The 18,944-nt window shown below is 35.2% G+C and overlaps 2 protein-coding genes across 2 annotated transcripts in view; one reads left to right on the top strand and one right to left on the bottom strand.

Annotated features, from left to right (window-relative positions):
* Positions 1–15,099, top strand: part of LOC149787764 (ADP-ribosylation factor 6) — a 35,380-nt gene extending 20,281 nt beyond the window's left edge. Inside the window, exons 3-5 of the mRNA XM_089973953.1 lie at positions 888–991; positions 1,832–2,030; positions 9,776–15,099. Of these exons, the coding sequence (XP_089830079.1) occupies positions 888–991; positions 1,832–2,030; positions 9,776–9,918 (446 nt within the window). The 3' untranslated portion in view covers positions 9,919–15,099. The remainder of the gene's footprint in view (positions 1–887; positions 992–1,831; positions 2,031–9,775) is intronic.
* A 2,731-nt stretch (positions 15,100–17,830) lies between these two features.
* On the bottom strand, positions 17,831–18,361 carry LOC149787763 (uncharacterized). The gene has a single exon (XM_089975586.1). It carries the CDS (start codon positions 18,359–18,361, stop codon positions 17,831–17,833), a length of 531 nt encoding a protein of 176 aa, XP_089831712.1.
* Between the last annotated feature and the right edge of the window lie 583 nt (positions 18,362–18,944).

Raw genomic sequence — 18,944 nt, 5'->3', positions numbered from 1 at the left:
ATCAGGGTAGAACAGTGTCTGTTTTAGAATTGGGTTTTGGGATGGAGTGGGAGATTTTTCCTCCTTTTTGAACAAAAGTGCTGGTGTTTTCTGAATATATGAGGAATATTATGAAATAATAAAGGTATTGGCTGGAATTGTATTATTTTCTTACATTCAGTTGACTTATCTGCTTGGCTTTTTTTGTCTTAGATGGCTCTTATCCATCAGAACCGATTGCATGTTGTGTTACTAAGAGTAGTTTGTACATGGCATAGTCACCCTCTCAAGAGTCACTTGTCTATTAATCACTGGGCGGTTAATGCTTGGTGGAGTTATTAGTGTAATCCATTTTGCACTGTGGCTGTACAGAAAGGGTTAGACAGTATAAATGACTTGGCTAGTAATGCTTGGTGGATTTGAAGTATTACCCATTTTGTAATGTGGCTGTATGTGGTGTAACATAGTAAATGTATCTATAAATCATGCAGCTAGTGATACTTGATAGAGTTGAAGTATTTCCTCTTTTTGTATTGTGCCTGTATATGGTGGAAGACAGTATCTTGTCAACAGAACTTGTCTTGCAGTTGCTTTTGTTATGGTTCACTGTGAAACTTGGTATGTCCATTATCTGGTACTCATCTCCATCATAGGGGTGGGAGGTGGGAGTATGTTAATGTGAGCAACTAGGTCCCCATCCCTCTTGTTTGCTAGTTGTGGTCAGTATGCTCTTTATGGTACCAGTAAAATATCAGAGTAAAAGAGCAAAAAAAGAATCCTAAATTCAGTATTAAAAAAATGTAAACAATGAATGAAAGATTGTCAGTTTGTCAGTTTATTACATGTATTCTTTATAGACTTTTAAAAAGACACATCTCCACAGCTTATATTCCTTAACATGACTTCAGCTATTTTATACAAGCTAAAGTTAGGCCAGTCAGTGACAACAATACCTACAGTAGGATTCAACGTAGAAACGGTCACATTTAAAAATGTTAAGTTTAGTGTTTGGGTAAGTATACTTTTAGTAGACTTTTGAAGATACATATCGAGCGACAAGTCATAGGTCATTTAGTTGGTAAAAATGCATTGTGTTCATTCGGGTGGGTCAAAAATATGCAGTAATTCAATATCATTTTATTGCAGAAATAACGTCCCAAAAATGATGAATTGCAGAAATAGTTTGTAAATGTAAACTTTTTTAAAAACCCAGAATGACCTCTGACCTTTAAAGGTTTTTAATTTGTGAAGAGTAATGTTGATTGTAGCAGTATTTGAAGTGCTTATTTACATATATTAGTAAGAAGTATACCTCAGTCTCAGTATTTGCATTGATAGTTGTAATGAAGAATGTTTTAATATTTTAATACAGATAATTCTGCTGTTTTTTTAGGCCACTTTTAGAACAACAAAATTCACATTCTCAGAATATAGTATTCCTTGTACAGTTTCAGACTGGATTTGAGTTTTTTAATTGTTGTGTATTTTCTTATCAGTTATAATGGTATTGGTATAAATGATGTGTCATTCTTTCTGAACGACTATAATCCTAACAAGAAACTTTTTTAAAGATAAGATATATTTCATGCGTCTGATGTTTAGTGTTGAGGCTTTAAAGTTACTTTATAAATTGTTATTTCTGAAAGATTGCTGGATAAAGAGAATAGCACAGGCAGGTTTGTTTCTGTTAATTATATGAACTTTTCCTCAAATTTTTAACATGTTGGAGTTGCTCATTAGGGCTAGAGTTAGGGTGTTAACTTCTAAATTACTAAATTACTTATCCTGTCAAGCACAGTATTGAGACTTTGGTAATGACTGAAATTGTAGAATTTTCCTATTCTAATTTTAGGATGTAGGTGGACAGGACAAAATTAGACCTCTATGGCGGCATTACTACACAGGAACCCAAGGCCTTATATTTGTTGTGGATTGTGCTGATAGGGACCGGATAGATGAGGCTAGACAGGAACTTCACAGAATTATCAATGATCGGGAAATGAGAGACTGTCTCATACTTATATACGCCAATAAACAAGATCTACCTGATGGTACTATATTGTTCACATGTTCACAAAAAATGTTGACTGATACCTGATTTACTTGTGCATAATGCACAGCATAGACCCAGATCTGCCATCACATGATGTACACCATGACTTCTACTTCATGTGTTTTTGTGGGTAGCACTAGGATTATCAACAATTTCAGTTTTTACCTACTTGCCATGTCAGGTTGTTGCCGGGAAAACGGTCATAAAATTAAAATGTTTTCATCTTTTTCCTATGGTTAGTTGCAGTAAATTTCACTTGCCAAACTGGAGCTTGCTTGTCAAAGTTAATTGGACAATGGAATTGCCACCTCCTGACTAGATTTCAATCTCCACTTGTCCTACAGAGCTTACCTAACCCCTGCAAAGAAATTGGCAGTCATTGATATTGTGACTTCTCCATTTGTCCTACAGAGCTTACCTAACCCCTGCAAAGAAATTGGCAGTCATTGGTATTGTGACTTGTCCTCCAGGGCTTACCTAACCCTTGCAAAGAATTTGGCAGACATTACATTGATATTACGACTGGTTCATATCAGTGGATAATTCATAGCATGTGTCTTCTGAGACGAAACTAAATGTTGATTGAATTATGCAGATGCCATTACAGATGGCTAATTAATGTGAAGATGCCTACCTAAAATTTTATCAGCCAACACCAGTACCAGATCTCTGAAATTTGTTGACCCCTTGTGAACTCACTAGTCTTCGGCTAGTTGAATGCTGCTTATTGTGAGCCCTGTACACTGTTATAATTGAAATTGAGCAGCCTAATGCCATTATGCCCTTGGATTATGCAATAGCAGATCTGGATCTGTCTATACTGTTCACATTTTATCATGCATTTACATGGGTGAATATGGTACACAATAACATGCTTTGTTGATAACTAGAGTACAACCCATTTTAATGAATTCAGTTTGGGGGAATTTTAACAAATATCAATGTACAATAAGTAGATTTATATTGATTCAGACTCTGGGATGCCAAAAGATATTTTAGATAAATGGGATGTGCGAGTTTTAACCAAATTGGCTTATTTTTGTGACTGAGTCTTTAATTCTGATGAACAGAGTCCAAATAACTTGATTTTTTGTTTGCATTTTTGGACAGTTTTTATGGACACCAGAGTTTCCTGACTTCTAATGTTCAGACATTTTTTTAAAAGAATTTTATTTATATACATATGCTTTTGGAGACAAATGTAACTCTGATAAAATAAGACAACATAGGAAAATAATGCTTGCAGAAAATTGGGGAATTGCTTTCTTGTAATCAGAAATATCATTGATAAGTTAAATGTATGATCATATTTGTGAAAATTGGGAGAACCATGTTTCACTATTTATTAGCTTGCTGACACTGATATGATGAAATAAAATTTGATTAAAACTCAAAACCTCTGAGGTCTTGCTAGGATTTTAAAACTAGGGGTCCAGGATTCCCATTTTTGTAAAAATAGGAGCCCCACCAGAAAAAGCTGCAGTCCCCTCCCAAAAAATGTGAAACTTTCAGATTAGAAGAACAAGTGGTTGCCATTGAGTTTAATTTCCACATTCTTTATACCACTGACATATAGCTCTTGTTTGTCCATCAGTGTGAGACTGAATTTGGTCAGTCGATGGAAAGGTCTTATTGAAAACACAAAGCCAGGCTTCACACACTTTTTAACGCTTGGCCACTTTCCCATCTGAACTATCAGTTCTAGCAACATTAGCACTGTTCAAAATCTCATTACAATCTTCATTAATTTGCCTTAACCCCCAGATTACTTTTTATTCATATTTGAAAAGAGCATTTTGTCTACGTCTCAACATGTCTTGATTTCGAGGTCACAAAAGCTACTTATTCAGCTATACTTGGAAATGAATACAATAACGAAAGCTAAGTTGTTCATTTTATATACTCTTATTTATGACCACATGAACATCTCTGCATCGGAATTCAATCATTGTAAATGTCAACATTTTCCCACCACTCAGCAGCCAGTCAAAGTCTTTGAACTTGCCGCCAACTATTGTGTCATGTTCTTTTGATATACTCTTATAATGACAATATGCACATCTGGAGATCTTTCAGCCACTGAATTCTGTCATTGTAAATATCAGCACAGCTAAAATGATTAATTAACCAACACAACTTCCCACCATTCTGCTGGCTGAAGCAGCACTGGCAGGCCATTGAATTTGTCACCCAGCTATTGCGCGAGTGCAGAGGACTCCCGTGTAAGTGATTTTCTGAGTCCCAGATAAAGAATTAACATCCAAATACACATGATTAAGTGTTTCAGAGAGCTCCGTAACCTGTGGGATAAAAAAAAGGCAATAGATAAAACAGTTGACATGCACCCTTTATTAAAGAGATAAGCAATCAAGCGAGTCTTAATCTTGAAGTGTTTGTTTATTACCTCCATTGTGGAATCCTGAAGTGTTTATTACCTCCATTGTGAAATCTTGAGTTGTTTATTACCTTTTTTGTGGAATCTTGAAGTGTTTGTTTATTGCCTCCATAGTGGAATCTTGATGTGTTTGTTTATTACCTCCATTGTGGAATCTTGAAGTGGTTTTTCTAATGACCTGTATTGTGGAATCTTGAAGTGTTTATGACCTTCAGTATGGAATCTTGAAGTGTTTGTTTATGACCTTTATTGTGGAATCTTGAAGTGTTTGTTTATTGCTTCCATTGTGGAATATTGAAGTGTTTATTACCGCCATTGTGGAATCTTGAAGTGGTTTTTTTAATGACATGTATTGTTGAATCTTGAAGTGTTTATGACCTTCAGTATGGAATCTTGAAGTGTTTTGGTTATTACCTTCTTTGTGGAATCATGAAGTGCTTATTACCTCCATTGTGGAAGCCTTACGTGTTTATTACCTTCTTTGTTAAATCTTGAGGTGTTTATTACCTTTTTTGTGGAATCTTGAAGTGTTGTTTATTGCCTCCATAGTGGAATCTTGAAGTGTTTATTACCGCCATTGTGGAATCTTGAAGTGGTTTTTTTAATGACATGTATTGTTGAATCTTGAAGTGTTTATGACCTTCAGTATGGAATCTTGAAGTGTTTTGGTTATTACCTTCTTTGTGGAATCATGAAGTGCTTATTACCTCCATTGTGGAAGCCTTACGTGTTTATTACCTTCTTTGTTAAATCTTGAGGTGTTTATTACCGTTTTTGTGGAATCTTGAAGTGTTTGTTTATTGCCTCCATAGTGGAATCTTGACGTGTTTGTTTATTACCTCCATTGTGGAATCTTGAAGTGGTTTTTCTAATGACCTGTACTGTGGAATCTTGAAGTGTTTATGACCTTCAGTATGGAATCTTGAAGTGTTTGTTTATGACCTTTATTGTGGAATCTTGAAGTGCTTGTTTATTGCTTCCATTGTGGAATCTTGAAGTGTTTATTACCGCCATTGTGGAATCTTGAAGTGGTTTTTTTAATGACATGTATTGTTGAATCTTGAAGTGTTTATGACCTTCAGTATGGAATCTTGAAGTGTTTTGGTTATTACCTTCTTTGTGGAAGCATGAAGTGCTTATTACCTCCATTGTGGAAGCCTTACGTGTTTATTACCTTCTTTGTTAAATCTTGAGGTGTTTATTACCGTTTTTGTGGAATCTTGAAGTGTTTGTTTATTGCCTCCATAGTGGAATCTTGACGTGTTTGTTTATTACCTCCATTGTGGAATCTTGAAGTGGCTTTTTTAATGACCTGTATTGTGGAATCTTGAAGTGTTTATGACCTTCAGTATGGAATCTGGAAGTGTTTGTTTATGACCTTTATTGTGGAATCTTGAAGTGTTTGTTTATTACCTCCATTGTGGAATCTTGAAGTGGTTTTTTTAATGACATGTATTGTTGAAACTTGAAGTGTTTATGACCTTCAGTATGGAATCTTGAAGTTTTTTGGTTATTACCTTCTTTGTGGAATCATGAATGTTTGTTTATTACCTCAATCATGAATATTATTCTGTAACCTGTATATGAAAACAATTTGTTAAAAAAATTAAAAAAACTTCATACCTAAAGGTATTAGTTTCAGCGAATAATTATGTAGATAAAGAAAAAACATAACAAATTAGCCCAGATCCTTTTCTTGTGTTTTAATAATTAGGAGTTTTTAAGTCTTATAGTTTTGGTTCAGGATTACACAAACAAGAATCGGGTTTTGACTGGTGCAAGCTCTGGTCTTTTCGACAATCAAGGTATTCAACCAAATGATGCTTTCATTTTAATGGCTTTGTCCTTTAATGAATGGTGCACCATTTTTCTGCTTTCAGCATTGAGATTTTTTTTTACAGTTGAGTAACATAGTTTTTTTACAAATATTATTCATTATGTCATTGTCAGTGATGTCATTGTCAGCGTAAATATCGGTTTCCACGGGTCGTTAAGTACATCGTTACCCAATATTTACTTGATAAAAATACCTCTATCTGAACAAGCAGACTATGGCATTTATAGACTTAAAATCCTAATACAAAATTATGGAACAGTAAAAATATCTGGAATAGTACTCGGCAAAGCACTGATTCAAGAAAGTGAAAATTTTGCAGAGTTCATGGTCATGTCATGAAACATCTTATCCTGAAGCAGAGATGTCCAAGAGACAGTACCTTTGAGATTTGGAAAATTATACATTGCAACCATATAGAACATTTTCCCAACTAGCTAGTTACACATGCCTTAAGATCAAGGCTTCTTTGGACTTTATTAATGACCTCGTCAGTTCTAAGAAATCCAGCAGTCAGCAGCCTTTTTTTTCAGCAGGTACACAACATGCAGCTCCCTTTCAGATGAAGTTCTGGCCCTTGGTAAGAATTTTGCAATTATCATTGCAACTTCAACTCAAGATCAAGCTGGTTTGAAACATAGTCGCTACTTATTGTTAGATGTTGCTTCATTAGTGATTTTCTGGCTCACCGAGAAACCGGATAATGACCATGCATGGGAGTCCACATCCTGGATCACCAGACTCATTAACAGAGCAAATCACCATTTCATGGTGAATGCCTTGACTGTTTCTGCAAATCCTGGCTTAGTGTGATCATAGCCTGGTTTGCATACAACAACTCTCTTTCCACACCATAACCCTGACATTCAAAATGACACCTTTTGGAGGTGAGATAGAGGAAGTAAGGAGATACACACCCCAGGATCTGCCAAACCAACTTGTATCTGTCAACGGCTTGATAGACATAATCAGTCTCTAGCCCAAAGATGACACAATTGGTATCAAAGGGACAAGGGATCATTCCCTTGACAAACACAGAACCAGTTATGACCCCAATCCAATGTCAGGCAACAGCATCCTGCTCGGTTTGGAAGGGTGGCAAGGAACATGGTTTCTTCCATCCTCAGCCTCCTAATTCTGGGCAATGACTTACCTCTACAACCACCTGCACACAGCTTATTGGTGAGTGCCAGACTTATTGCACTTCAGGTTTTGTTGGATTGCTTTTTTTCCAGAAAATGAGTGAGTGGGCAATGTAAGTCATTTTAGAGGAGCTTTATCTTTCATTTATCCAACCCCATCCCCCCTCTCATCTTCTCTGTGACCACTCACATGGCCTAATTGGTTAGAATGTCTGGCTCTGATGTGGGATTTCATGGGTTCGAACCCCAGTTGAGTCGTATCAAAGACTTATAAAAGTGGTACTAGCAGCTGCCTCACTTGGCGCTCAGCATTAAGATGTTAGTATTAGGACTGGTTGGCCTGGTTGCAGGATAATGTGTCTGGGTGGGACATGATGCTACATGTTTGCAGCATGGTGCCTCAGTGCTAGACGTCACTATAAGCTGCCACATTGTAGACATCCTAATGCTATGACTAAAATTGTTTAAGCTACATTAAAAATCTAAATCACACACACACTCATCCTCTCTGTTAGTTACAGCAGTTCCATCATAGCCAGAGAAGGCCGAAATTATGTAGCAGTAGATTAGTTGCTAATCATGTGATAGTGTTCTATTCAAGGCTGTTCCTGTACAAGATGTTAAAGTCATTACCCCTTGAGTTCTAGTATCATGACTGAAGTGAGTCATGTTCAGTGTACTCTGAAGTCTCACGAGATCAGTCACCTCATATAGATGTCAGCCCATGAAATAATCGATCTCAGTGAGGCTCGCTTTCAAGTGCAATGTTGCAATACAAGACGTATACTAGAAGCTATTGACTGGCATGCACATTCAACCTTCTCAAGTTTCTGTCACTTTGACCTTTGAATTGAATCTACTGTGGCCAGTGTTTGCAGCATAATTCTGCACCAGACCTTGATAATGTCAACATAGCTTGCATTACAAGTATTTATAGCTCTTTCACTGGATTTTTATTTTTTGGTAAGAAGAGTTCAACAACTCTTTTCTTAACCAGTATGATTGTCACAGGCTATGTGACTGTTGGCTGTGGTCCAGTGAAGTGAGGTGAGGTGAGTGAGTTGTCTTTCAGTTAGGGTTGATCAAGCCACCTTTCTTTGAAGAATGACATGGGCATAGATAGAATCCTCAGCATTCTCTCCAATTTATTTTACTAAAATGTTAATGTGATTGTGAAATGTTTTTTGAAGGAGAAAGCATATTTTATAAGTAAACTACATTTTGCTGAAAATATTTTACTGACTGCATTACTTTAACACCCTCCCATCCTGTGAGCATACTTGTTGATCCATCACTTGGCTTAAAACTAGCAATACTCTGGTGGTGTACAGGGGAGGTAATGGGCAAGGGTTATTGCCCTTTTATCTTTATTGTCTTTTATGAGGGCTGGTTAGGAGATAGTAAGCTTATATCCATAATGTCAATGTGATCAGATAAGTATGTTTTGAGTAACAAAATTTACTTAGAAAATATGCTTTGAAACAATGGTGTCAGCAGTTTTGTTGCTTGTATGAGGACTACACCATTAAGACAAAATTATGCATTATAGTTTTACCATATTGCTAAAAGTTTTCTTCTTGGCATATTCTCTCATGAAGTCGTGAGGTACATGCTAGGGCTTTGTTAACTATCACTGATGTATCAGGGAATCTCAAAAAAAAAATCTGACAGTGGCATATCAAAGTATAAACTTGAACTGTGAGTAGAGAATGATGTTAGAATAAAACATGAATGAAAATTATATAAACTATCTGAAAGTAAACATATTTTCTTCTTGTAAAATCAGTAAACAACAAGGCTGCTTAAACAGTGTATAAAATGTGTCACATAAAAAAATATTTGTTTATCTGGAGATGGCATTTGTTCTTCTAGAGGTTTGACCCTTTATTTTTTCTTCAAAATAGTGTTTATATTTTGATTTGTTGTTGTAGATAGTGTTTTTCCTCTTGATCATTGTGTACCATTTGTATGCTTACCTTTATAGATCTCTTACATATCTAACTTTGCTAGAAGTGTTTTTAAATCATATTTGTTTAACTTGAAAAATTTTCAGTGAACCTATATGACTGGAAGACTTTGCTCTAGTATGTGGAATGTGAAATTTTTGTCTTGCCTCTATCTGTTTGTAAGACATCAAGACATTGGTATCACTTTTCATATGGTGGTATGAGCTTCAGACATCATTTTTCTTATTATGGTAGGGGCTTCAGATATCACTTTTCTTGTGGTGGTAGGGACTTCAGCTTTAAAATTTGTAACTTATTTACATGGAGACTACATAAATCTTAGCATGCTCACAGGAATTGTATAGTGATCCATAAAACAGACCAGTTTCATCCTTATTGTCTGACTTGGTTCTCTTTCCTTTTCAGCTATGAAACCACATGAGGTCCAAGAAAAATTGGGTTTAACAAGGATACGTGATAGAAATTGGTATGTTCAACCAGCATGTGCCACATCAGGGGATGGACTAAGCGAAGGTTTAACATGGTTATCATCAAATTGCAAGTCTTGATCTTTCAACCCCATCGATTAGGAAATTTATTCTCTGTCTTGAGCAGACAAAGACTGCTTTTTTTGTAATTTTCCACGATGTATGTTATGGATGTCACGCTAGGGCGGTGCATTATGTACTCTTTCATTCACCCTTGCTTGAGGATTCACCGTCAGTGTGTGCAAGAACTGGACTGCAAGAGGAATGAGGATTTTCTGCAAGAATGTGATGATGTGAGCACGTTTTGGTAAAATGTTCACAATGAAAGTACATAAATGTTATATTTTATTGGCAAGCTAAGCATATGTATGCATTTTATACTATATTGTTAACAGTTTAGATTAGTGACTGTATGTCAGACTTTCTGTGTATACCTTCTTACCCAGTATGAGGCAGTTTCATCAATTTCACTTTGAACATTATCACTTCCTTATAACCCATGTCAGCTAAAATTCAAAGCATGCTTGATGAAAAAACTCAGCCCTACTGGTGATGGTATCATATATCACCATCATGATGTATCTTAATTGGATAAAACAAAATAACCATATTGTTGACAATAATAGATCAGCAGTTTGAGATAAGCCTCAATTATCTTTGCATCAAAAATACTACATATAATTACAAATGATTGACAGCTTGCCAAATCATAGACGAACAAGGCTGCTTATAAACAGAATTTTATTTTACAATGAAAAATAATTAATAATTTGTTTGAAAATGTTATCAGTATATTTGTGATTTTTGTTTTATAATGAAATTTCACAAAAATGAGGTGAAATATAGTAAATATAGCCAGGCAGTCTTAGTACCCATGTTCTAATGTAATAAAAAGTGTCAGAATTGGGAGTGGACAGATGTCCATTAGAACATTTAATAAAATGTGATTTTCAGCTGGCACTAGGTAGGTGGTGAGTAAGGATTCATCATTTGTAGACCAGTAGACATGGACTACACAATTTATATCACTAAATGTCAGAAGTGACCAATGTATTTGAACAGAAAGGTACTTTTTTCTTCATGTACTATATTTACCAATGTAAAACACAGACAGTTAAGAACAGCAGAAGCCCTGTATTGCCTAATGTGTCAATAGAGCATGAACTACTTTTTATATGCCTGCGATAAGGCAGAGCATATTAGATTTTATTGTGGTCCATCCAGGCATGTGTCTGTTACCACTATCATTTCTTCGCAATAACCCAAGTTGTCCACCATGTACAGTTAGGTCAAGAACAAAATATGTGTTTCCTATTGCACTGGTTTTAAAAGAAGTGTAGGCAGGTAATTATTTTATTTATTTTTTTACCATGGAGAAAAAAAAGTGTTAGGGTCAGCATTGAAAAACGGTGACAGTCAAACGACTGGAAAAAAACATTTTCTTATTTGGCCATACCAAGCTTTGTGGATGGCTTGCACTTGGGGTGAGGAAGAACCTTATTGAAAAAGGTCAAGGTCACTGTAACTGAAAGAATAGGAATGGTTATTACATAATCTGAACCAGACTTTGTGGATGGCTTGCATTTGGAATGAGGAAAATGTCCTATGGTTTTAGGGTCACAGGTCAACATTACTGACCGAAAGAAGAAAAATGGCTTCTGAACAGGAACAGAAGTTCAGTATTACAGACCTATATCAAACTTTGTGGATGGCTTGCAGTTGGTTTTAGGACTGTATCCCCAGACAGTTGGGGGTTTTGAAAATCAAAAAAAAAGTTTTTTAATTTCCAAAGCGGGGAGATGGTGCACACGATCAGAAAAGTAATAATGTCCAAAATGAGAATAAGTCAACCTTTCATTAAGACTATTGGAAATTCATATCTGTAATTAAGCTATCTGTCGTGTTCAAAATATTTCATATACATTTACAAAGGGGAAAAAATGGTTGACATAATATTGTCAAATATCACCATACACATATGTGCCAACATATAAACACAACCACATTGACATTAAGTAACAACATACTACAGGTTGATGTCTTGAATATCCATTCAATGGCAAAATATTTGCTTAATTAGATGCAGTCTTTGCTATTTACATTAGCTCGGTAGGGGTTGGGACGATAATGCACGTGTCATTAGTGTTGATCACTTCACTCACTAGAGACTGGAAGGAACTGGTGGTCAAATTTCTCCGTCGCATTCTCCGATAATCCTGGCCAGAACTGAGTTGTTCAAGATGACCATAATGTTAGAATAATCAAAACTATATCTGATGCAGTATGATTTCAAGATATGCTTGTCTTTATTAAAAATGAACATATATCGCATTTGGGACTGACCATTTCATTGGGGGAATGTGGGCTCTAATGTTTGCAAGTTAATGCAAGCTTTGCAGGTAATACAGATGCAATAAACATCACTGTCCAGTATGTTAACACCTTATTAGCACCAATCAAATGTGCAAACATGAGCATGTGCTTATTATTGTCTTTCAAGCAGACTATTTCATGGCTGTCCCTAAAGCATAGGTTAATGACTGAAATAATCGTGCTTTTCATTTTATATATTGAGTAAAATCTGACTTCAAAGAAACATTGCTGCTTTTCAAAAACTTGTCATTAATCTTTAATACAGATGGTATATAAACATTCTCATTCAAGGCAGTGATATTTAATAACTTTAGTTCTTAACACACATCTATTATCTCTGATTTACCTCTGATGGGTTGTTCCATTTCTTGAACTTTGCCTATGTAGATTGGATCAAGGGACTCACCCACTATTAGTTTTCAAGATACTTAACCCCATCACACTCGCTATTATTAATAATCTAAGACTAGCCAGTATTTTTTTCATACCAGTTTTTGTTAAGCCTGCCTTGCTGGAAGCTTTAATTAGCAGTCATGTTGGCAGTTGTGAGCATGTTTTTATGATCATCCACAACGTACATTTTTTTAAACTTTGATTTCAGTATGATTTTAGCACACCCTCTTTGGATTTGGAATATAGCTTCAGTATGCACTTTCTTGATCTTGTGAAATAAATTCCATTATTACTTCAGCATGGGGGTGGGTGTGACATGCAGGACATGACCAGGTTCTTATTTTACAAATCAAACGTCCATGTACTGGACACTTTTGTGAAACAGCAGAAAATTTTGGTCTTTGCAGTTTCAGGTTTAGGGAAATTAGCTGTATCTTAAAAATTTTAAAGTGAATATTGAACATTAGGAATTAAAAAAAAACATTTAAATAAGGGCATGTTATTGTGATTGAGGATTGTGTACTGATATTGGCATCAGATGTTTTGTATGTATGGTTTCTGAAAATTTGCACATTTTTTGCGTTGTAAGAGACAGGTGGTTATTATTTGTGTAGTATATTTTCTGTTGTATAAATCATGTTTAGTTTTGGCAGGCAGATATATCTCAAGAAACTTTCACATGCCTCATAGTTAAATAATGTATTTAATTTTAGAAAAATATAGAAATACTGGAAATTGATGACAGTAGATTTGTTGCCAATTACCAGTTTGATGAAAATTGTTTTCAAGATTTACCTTATTTGATAAATGATAAGGAAACAAGTCAAAGCAAATCTTGTGTTCACTTGTTAAGAAAGTAACATGTCGTTTGTATAAAATAACTGCCTGAATGAAATTCAGATGATATCTTGTCAGATGTCTTTGAATTTAGTAGATGTCAGAAAAAACATAACTTGTTATGCAATAGGAAAATAACTCTTTGATACTCGTAAGAACCACAACACTTGTAATGGCCAACCATTTTCTTTTGATACGAATTTTAATTATTTTGGCGAGAAAAATACAGCCCTCAGACAGATACAGTGTCTAAGTTTGTACAATTATTCATCATCCCATATGTATTGTACGTGTTTTTACTTGTTTTGCTTTTGTTTTGTTTTCAAGCATGAATGAAGCAATCAACATTGTGTTTTTGTGCTTCGTTTCTCCATTTAGTTATGCATATATGTATGTATTGATAGCCTAGAAAATAATCCTAATTTATAATTGCATGGTCATGGTATGTAAAGCTTATGAATTTTACATTTTTATGCATTTTTTTCTTTTTATGCTCAGCAGTGTTCCGTTTAATTATCTTCAAATTAGTGTATTTAAATAGCTATCCCTTTAATACAAATTTTTGTTGTTGCACACATTTTGTAAAAACCATGCAGATATTAAATTTCTATGACAATTTTACTAAGTGTTTGTCTTTGTATGTGTGGCATAATGATCTCCATTTTAAAGAAATTCTCAAATGGTATCAGTGCTTCTGAGACAAAGTGTTTGTAAAGGCTACCAGTTTTTTGTGGTTATTTTCATTGCCACAGACCCCAGCTTTATAAACTCTACCAAAATTTTTTTCGCCATTACTCTTCTTTCCATTTGTTTAAATACCATTTGAAGATGCATTTTTTGTGTGCAAACCATGAAAATTGATCTGCACAAAAATATTGTCTTTGTAGTAGGCAAAAATCGGAAAAGAAAAATCGCTGCTTTGACCTGTAATTAAATATGTGCTTAGAAATAGCATTAAACCCACAAACCACAGCTGTACTCAAACAATGAATTGTCTGCCATACAGATGCCATCTTCATGGCACAAATTCCTTGATGTTAAAATGTAATTTCTTGGGGAGTCTTTTGCTTAACTGATAAAGCTCATGGAAACATAAATTCTTTGATTAACAAAGAATTTGGCATGATTTTATGGAACAAAATTCTTTTATTTAGCAATATTCTTTATCATAATCAATTCAGTTATTTGACTTTTAAGACATACATATTGTCAATCATTATTGACTTGCATCCTTTATTATTGGTTGCTTCCCCTTTTCTTCAGGAATTTCTCCTTGTATTAACTAATTTACTAAAATTATGCTAATATTGAAAAATTCATATGATACTTCTTTTTTATATGGTCATGTTTGAGTAATAAAGAAGTCAGATATAAATAGGTCACAATCGTCTGCTTCCAAAGTGACAGCCTGTTGTAGATAAGTTTAATGATCTATGGTTTTACATTAGCAACCTGTGGACATTGTTGCAGTGTTATTCTTGGACTGCTTCAATATCTATTTTTACAGTGGGAAAAATGTTTGAATTTTACTGTGATGTGAATGGAACATGAAGAAAGTGATAGTTGTCTTTGTAAACCCTGTCATACTGCCAAGTACTGATTCATTCTTAATCAAGCATCTATAAGTTATTTGAGGAATAAAATAGTAACCTAAAAGTGTGCCTTTAGTTGATGTCTTTTTTTGTTACTCAAATTTAAGTATATGAATGAACTGTCACTGGGAAAATGTTGGTTATTCTCTAAACTGGAGCATATTTAAAACAATGAAAATTTATGACATCTTTATAACTTTTTAGCTGATAATAGGATATAAACTTAGTTTTGCTTCTTTTTTTATAAATATACAATTTTATAATGATTGACAGCTATTTCTATAGAACATTTTAAACATTAAAAAACATCTATCCAGCTAGATACTGTATTGCCAAATATATGGGAATTCATCTTCTTGCCAAATAGGGAGGTAAACTGTACACTTCACAAATAGTGTTTTTCTCACTTGAAGAAGACTGAACAATTTCGGAAAAATATTAAAATGAAAAATTAATGTGACGTTTAAATTTTGTTTGCTATATACCATGTTATAACAGAATCTTTATGGTTTAATTGCATTTATTTCATATTAGATAATTATTATCCTCAAGGATATTTATCTTCATCCTGCAATTGAAATCCAAACAATATTCGTTGGAATTAGGATTTTTTACATCTGAGATTGGAACACTCCCTAACTACTAGTATGTCTCAGATTAGTACTTTATACTTCGTTCATCATAGATCAGTGCATTGCCTCCCAAAAGTAGTTTTTGTTTATAGTCTGAATATACCTCCTTGTTTGTTTGTACCCTCCCCTACCAATTTAAAAAACGAAAAGCACAAATGAGATGCATAGAACTTGGATCATTTATTGATTTATAATTTTAAACCTGATTATGACCAGGGGCCCTGACACCATTATCATATGCACATTTCATTCCAAATGTAAGTTTTCAGCATAAAAGACGACCTTGCTCACCAGTCATTTCCAGTTTTTGGACAAGTCCATTTTCAGTGAAGGGGTGTATGCACAACTACACATGTATGTATATAGAAGGAAAATACTACGTTGTCTGCTTCTTATATTTACAGTCTTGAATCAAGCAAAGGAAAAGTGTGACAACTACAAATTCGCCTTTCATATGGATTTGACAAGCGGTGTAATTTCTCTGTTCATGTGTACGAAGGGATACAGCTCTAAACTCTCAACATTATGGTAATTTACAGAATTATCTGGTAGTTACTGAATAGGATGAACTACGTCACTCTGTTGTCTGAGGAAAATAGATGTGTCCATAATGTATGCAATATGGTGCTTTGTTAGTATCCATTTACCATGAAACATACAGATGATGCCAGTGTTAGGGCCACTGTAGTCACAGTTAGAAATTATAAATCGATGAATGAATTGACTAAATTCTGTGCACTTTTTTATCAGATTTTGGGAAATACCTGTATTGTGGTCAAAAAATTATATTGACTATGTGACATGTAGATTTTGTAAATCAGACTCCCTTTTCACAGGCTATAAACATGCAGTTTGTTTAGGTGATTGTCTTGATTGGTAATTTATAGGCCTGATAAACATTTTGAGGTAGAACAGATTTTCATGGGAGAACAAATCGGGATAGTGAGAGGACTTTCTTTACTTGGTTTTGCCAACATTTGAGTTAATTATTTGAGAGCTTCATCCATTTGTATGGGCCATGCTGATCTTTTGACCAGTGTGTTTACAACATGATGGACATGCCTCACAAACAGCTCACAGAAAATGGCTTTCGCTTATTTAATGTTGTTCCATCTGTTAAATGAAAGGGACCCCCATTTCATTCCATATCATAATTTTTCTTGACTCATGTTGCAAAATATTAATTATTTGTAGTTAGGAGAGACACTAAATCATGGCATGTCATTGTCCCACAATTTTCAATTTTATATGCCCCCATAAGGTATGCTATAATGTCAGGTTTCTTATTTTGTTTCTGCACTGTAACTTAAAGTTCTCCACCATCTGCCATTTCCAGATTTTTTAAGTAGCTCATATTTGGAGCAAGAAAGAATCTTTTCAATCTGGGCTTAGAAGGCTACAGTTCAGGGTCTTGTAGATTAGAAGATAGGAAAGAGACTTTGATTTTGGGGGTCAAATGTCAAGGTCACATTTATACAAAGTACAAAATGTACAAGTATAAGCTTTGCTATCTGTTAGATGGATCAAGTGGGTGCCATTTATTATTCAAGGGTGTGACTGGAAGGTTTGAAGAATCTTGTTGCAGTTTTTTATATATTGTCAGCATGGCGGCGTTTGTATTACATCTGTCAAAATCCCTAATTTTGAACCATGACACAATGCCTCAACCATGCAGTTTCATTTGTTAATTTATCACTTAATGGACATTTAAAAAGGTAAAAGCTGTTTTTTGCAAAGCAACTTGTATGAATACAGAAGCAGACTGAGAGAAACAAGTCCTCAAGGGGATATTGAAAAGTTTACACAATGTAAAATAGATGTAACGGTGGACAAGTGGACCATAACTGAATTCACTCATTCACCCAACTGGTGCTTAAAACGCCACCCAGTGCCAATGAATCTGATGATCTTGTTTCACAGAACACATTTTGAACACTAACGGTGTGAAATGCACCTCACTGGTGAATAAATCTGATGATCACATTCCATAGAAAAACTGAAGAATTCCATAGGGCAGTGAAACACGTAGCACAAGACACAGAATCTGCTTACTCCCTTCTCGGTAATAATTCCATGTAAAAAATCTGAATGATCACATTCAAAAGAATACACTGACTCACACGAACTAACCTACATTAGAACAGACACGCTTCCATCAGATGCACCCTATCCAAGAAAAACGCGTGGATGAAACTGCTCACGGGTAGATCCAAACATGGCCTGCTGTGCATGTAGAATGGCATCATCTGAGGTCCTGACATAACATAAATAAGAGTCAGAAGTCCAACGGACTAGCGTTTTAACAAGGTGATCCTTGATTCCATCATTTGCTGCTGTAGTGACAGCCTCGATCCAGAAGGAGTGCCCATTGAATTTGCGTTGTGGATAGCCTAGTACATGCAGGAGCAGATGTAACTTCTCTAAAAACACTGATCTAGAAAGTGGATTAATACCATCTGTAGTAAATAGCAGGTCAGAAGGCTTAAGACAACCCACCCTGTCACGAAGTACTAGATAATCGTGCATTGCCTTTAAGGGGCAAGTATAGTTATGCACTGCAAACAGTTTGATCTTAACACCATAACGGAATGGCTCAGACTTGGATGCTCTCAACATTAAAGTCCCATTAAAATTATCTCCAGCTATAATAAAGTCACTGATATGCAAGTACTCATTATCTGTAGTTGATGTCACCATAAATTTGCCACAATGTAATAGGCAAAGAAAGCTAATGAAGATGTAGCAAGCAGCATACCATCCACCCAGGGACTAAAGAAACCTTTTGAAGCAAAGTACACAAGCGCACCAATATATCGAAGGTGATGGGTAACCTTGAGTTAGGTCCATTACTCTGCGATTTCTTCACATCCTGCAACTGGACATTTAAAACAAGGTAAAAGCTGTTTTTTGCAAAGCAACTTGTATGAATGCAGAAGCAAACTGAGCAAAGCAGGTCCTCAAGAGGATATTGAAAAGCTATGCATCATCAAGCTGAGCGAAGCAAGTCCTCAAGGGATATTGAAAAGCTATACATCATCAAGCTGAGCGAAGCAAGTCCTCAAGAGGATATTGAAAAGCTATGCATCATCAAGCTGAGTGAAGCAAGTCCTCAAGGGGATATTGAAAAGCTATATATCAAACTAAGCAAAGCAAGTCCTCAAGGGGATATTGAAAAGCTATGCATCATCAAGCTGAGCGAAGCAAGTCCTCAAGAGGATATTGAAAAGCTATATATCAAACTAAGCGAAGCAAGTCCTCAAGAGGATATTGAAAAGCTATG

This window comes from Sinohyriopsis cumingii, chromosome 11, assembly GCF_028554795.1.
Source record: "Sinohyriopsis cumingii isolate HCF-2022 chromosome 11, ASM2855479v2, whole genome shotgun sequence".
NCBI classification, from domain to species: Eukaryota; Metazoa; Mollusca; class Bivalvia; order Unionida; family Unionidae; genus Sinohyriopsis; species Sinohyriopsis cumingii.
This window is presented reverse-complemented; position numbering and strand designations above follow the sequence as displayed.